Source organism: Limulus polyphemus, unplaced genomic scaffold (genome assembly GCF_000517525.1).
Source record: "Limulus polyphemus unplaced genomic scaffold, Limulus_polyphemus-2.1.2 Scaffold4539, whole genome shotgun sequence".
NCBI classification, from domain to species: Eukaryota; Metazoa; Arthropoda; class Merostomata; order Xiphosura; family Limulidae; genus Limulus; species Limulus polyphemus.
In genome coordinates, this window is record NW_013670149.1 from 44,498 (window position 1) to 48,967 (window position 4,470).

Below are 4,470 nucleotides of genomic sequence, written 5' to 3' on the forward strand. Positions count from 1 at the left end.
TTTTTAATAAATTCTTGAAAATGTTAAAAAAGAGAGAGAGAGAAAGGGGGCCCGTGCTCGTTCTCAACGTTCATGTTAACAACACTATAATATTCAATAGCATATAAACTTCCACAGTACAACAGTATAATCCTTAATACAATGGTAACTTTTCTCAGAGAATCATATAGTCTTCTACAGTAACTTAAACATTTTCATATTGGCATTCTAATTTTACACTCATTTATACTGAGCCACTTTAAAGAAAGTTGATAAAATTATTACATACAATTCTACAATAACACAATTTTTCAGAAATGATACAAAATACAAGTCCTATTTACAGTACCAAATACTTGGAAGTAAATTCTATCATGTTTCCATTTTTCGATCACACGTATAGAGTATGCTTTTCCTTAACACACCAGAACAAACTGTAATGTTTACTTAATTAGTGTCAGTACTAATTATAAACTTTTAACTGAAACAAATAAAAAAAAAAGGTTTCTTTGTATCCAGCTTGTCAGATAAATTTCACAAGTTCTTTATTACGGCAGATAGGCTAGTTCACATGTTATTCCATCTTTTTCTTTGCTTTCATTTATATGTTCTTAGAAATGTATATTTATTCAAAATATCTAAAAGAGCTTACTTTCATACTACAATTATAGTAGAATTGATATATGTAGTTTCAGTAATCTACAAAACTGTCAGCTTGAAAAACGCTTCTTGCTGAAACAACAAAATACGAAGCAAATCTAAAGTTATTGTGTTTTTTTATTAACAAACTATTTTTACAAAATTCTTGCTCTATTTTCAATGTTGTATTCTTTGTCTTTTTGTCATTCAGTTTGACAAACTAAATATTCTTTACCCTTTAAAATAAAATTGAGTTCATAATTATCATTCACTATTGTTCTCCTGAAAATAAAATAAAAACTTACTGCTATTTTAAAAGTTTTTAATACAATAGCAACAATCACATAGTCAACTTAAGTGCTCATTATTGTCCTGTAGGATAACTTGACAGTGTACCACATTCAAAACACTCAAATACTGTTAAAAATTATCGTTTCTTAATTATAAACACTGAAATTACCCTGATGAAAAGGGAACCACTCATTGAAAGTACTCAGGTTTCTTAAGTTGTTTTTAATTGCTCTAATCACTTATTAATGATCACAATGCACTTGTTATAATTTTAAAAAAAAATTGTTCCTTTACTTATTTGTTTGTTCTTGTATATGGTAAATTATCATAATTGTTTATGCCCCTGTAAGGCTCCTTACCAGTTTTTATGTACTTTAACACTTCTCAATAGATGGCAGCACAGTAGCAATAGCTATAAGGAATTATTAAGGACTGGATGTGAACCATAATTGTAATAATACCATTTTCCACTGGTTGGGCCTCTAGAAAATCTTATTTGCAAATTTTATTCTCTGTGGTAAGCTTATTGGTAGGAAAAAGGTTAGTAAGGCTATGTATTCACTCTAATATATTTCACATGCTTACTATCTTTTATAATACAAACAAGATTTAGTAACAAAATGCAGGCTATAATTTTCATCAAGTTTCTACACAACAACAACATGCTTTACCTTAGTTTGACATTAAACACACATAAAGCAAGACATGCACAGATTACTTGCACAACAATAAAACTTGCCTTTGGACACTCGATACAGTTCAGCTGAAGTGAACACCCCCGTGGCAACGATTGTATTCCTACACATTTCTGGGTAGAAAAACAATTGCATTCCATTAGCAATCTTACTTTTCATTCCACTGAAGTATAAGTTCCGTTCTAATTTCTATTATTCATTCTAAAACAGTAGGGACTTCTACTTTGTTTTCAACATGCACTATTCTAAGCTGTTATAAGATAAAAAAAATCCACTGATAGAAACTCAGGTTACACAACAACAAATCAAAACCTACTAAAAACTAATTAGTTAAAATGCAACCTCACAGGATCAAAATGACGTGATATAAGTAGCATTTCAGATAAGACTTCGGATGTCGTATTCCAGCCGACATAATGAGTTACGTTCAATATGGAGGACAAGTATTTAATTATTATTAATTTAAATTTTTCCTAAATGAAGCTCATCTGTGGTCAGTTAAAAGAGTAATGTGCTTAAAATTATAATCAATATAACTGCTAATGTGCTTTGTCAGGTTCAATTGTGTCTGTCATAACAGTTAGCAATAATTATTTTTAAGTGAATGTGCACCGAGTCGATCCATTTGACCGACCCGTATTGTAGAAGTTATGTTGAAGTGTCTTCACAAAACGTGGCAAACTTTTACTGAGCAGTGCAAGTCTGTTGTACACAAAAAAAATTACATTTACTACTACGTTTTTATACTAAATATATGTCCATGAAATGCCAATGTCAGTCTGTCTCGGACTCTGAAAAACATATCTAAAGTTTTTCAGTATTCCTGTGTATTGTATCTAGTCTTTTCTCTAACACAAATTGTTGTAATATCAGCAATGTAGGGGTAACATGAAATGTTGATAACTCTAACATATAATGTACAATATCATGTTAAATGGTACTCTTATATAAGAGTGCCCCCCTCTCATCTGTACACATAAAGTGTTATAACACGTATACTTTTATGTTTAATCTTTGGGTCACTATTCCAGTACCATATTCCATAATATTAGATCTTATAACAAAGAAAGAACCATGGCATTCTAGTTTTGGAACATTTTAAACTAGCATGAGGTAAATTTTGGTTAACTAACAGAAGAAGAAAAAGAAAAGTTGACGTCAAATGAAAAATGTAGAGGCACAATCATAACGTTGTCAGCAACCAATAAACTGATTACTGGACCAGAAACAGATTTAAAAACAAAATCCAGTTTGTTTTTTTATCATTTAAAGTGATTAAGACTAAATATTTCCAACCTTGCAATAAAAATTTAAACGGCCTGAACTGGTTCGTTCTTTCAAGTTTTTTGAGAACAGTTCAGTAAATTGTACAAGAAATAGGTCTACATAATTTTCATACAAGCTTTAGACATCGATTATAATCTACAATCGAGACAACGCAGCAAAACACAGCCTACAAAATATTTTTTGTTAGAGTTTTACCACAAACAGCCAGAAATAATAAGATCTGAATTTCAGCTACGGTCAACTGTAAGCCAAATAGTTGATATTTTTTACTAGAAACATTAAACTTAAAACTTCCTTTAAAACAATTAAAATAGCAATTAAATTAAACATACAGAAAGTCAATTAATTGAATAATAACTGTATTAATGCAGAATAGTAATAGTTAACACTAACAAGCTAGATTTGTTGGTAAAGAGTACAAAAATTCAGCTATCGGTAAAAAATGTTTTGCATAAATCTGTTTATTTTTTACATTTCCCAAAGCATACTGATCCTGCTTTACATACATGAAATGAAAAAAAAAATTAACTTTAATAAGTAACTACTACAGTTTTCTAATCTGACATCTTAATCTTTATCAGCCTAATTTAGTATATTTTAATCAGTATTTTACTAAATAATCATTCCCAATCCTAGTTTCTTAAAATAACTAAAACTTTTAAATGTTTAACATAAAAAATTAAGGCAATATTTTATTATTAATATAAATTTATCAATAAGTTTCCAAAAAGAAACTTATTAGGCCTAAGGTGTTTTTCTTTTGCATTCTTTACAACTACACTCACATTAGTATATTAAATCAATCTTACTACTCATCATTTGTTAGATGCACTGCAATGTTTATTTATTTGCAGATAAGAATTTCTCACTCAGATATCCTTGTTCAGTACTTAAAGTTCAGGAGGTTTAACGAACTATTGGACATGTCCAGACAAGACCATAGAATAGTATCACTGGCATTTGTAGACACTAAATAGGACCAAGTATTCACCTGGAATGATTATACGATCCGTTGTTAAAAGTATTCTTATTCCATCTTATTCAGTGTATAATTTAATTGTTTACCTTTTTCCTAACTTTTATTCATTTTATGCTCAATTACATGCAGAAGTATGTCCATCATATTGCATTTGTATTGAGGGGGATGACCCCCCTTGGAGAGCTATGCCACCAGCAACCCCCTATCTGAGCAACAGTCTTTTATATTCCTTACATTACAATTTTCATTATATGAAAGTGTTCACATGTTCTCCCCCAAAACTAACTCTTCCCCAAATAAAAAAATCCTAGAAACACTACTGCTTATATGTCCCCCTGTTTCCAGTATCCTGTGAAACTAATAAAACTATACGTTTAAATAAATATATCAACTATTTGGCAGATAAATATAAAGCTGAAACAATCCATTACTTCTCTAACTTATATTTTGAAATATGTACAACTGACAAAGATATTTGAGTTTCACTGACTGTGAATTCCGGAACACAGCACTTCATTACAATAATGATAATGTTACGTCTCTGTTCATTTTTTAATTTCCCGTAGAAATTCTTTCCGAGAAACTTCAGCGATACGAGTC

General features: G+C 30.0%; 1 protein-coding gene across 5 annotated transcripts in view; it reads right to left on the reverse strand.

Moving 5' to 3' along the window:
• LOC106471319 (nuclear factor 1 C-type-like) overlaps positions 1-4,470 on the reverse strand; it is a 30,316-nt gene that overhangs the window by 16,827 nt on the left and 9,019 nt on the right. For 3 of the 5 annotated variants that reach the window (XM_013931915.2, XM_013931913.2, XM_013931912.2), the window contains exon 3: positions 1,649-1,717. The exons of the other annotated variants lie outside the window; for them this stretch is intronic. In XM_013931915.2, coding sequence (XP_013787369.1) covers positions 1,649-1,717 — 69 coding nt within the window. The remainder of the gene's footprint in view (positions 1-1,648; positions 1,718-4,470) is intronic. 5 annotated transcript variants of the gene reach the window in all.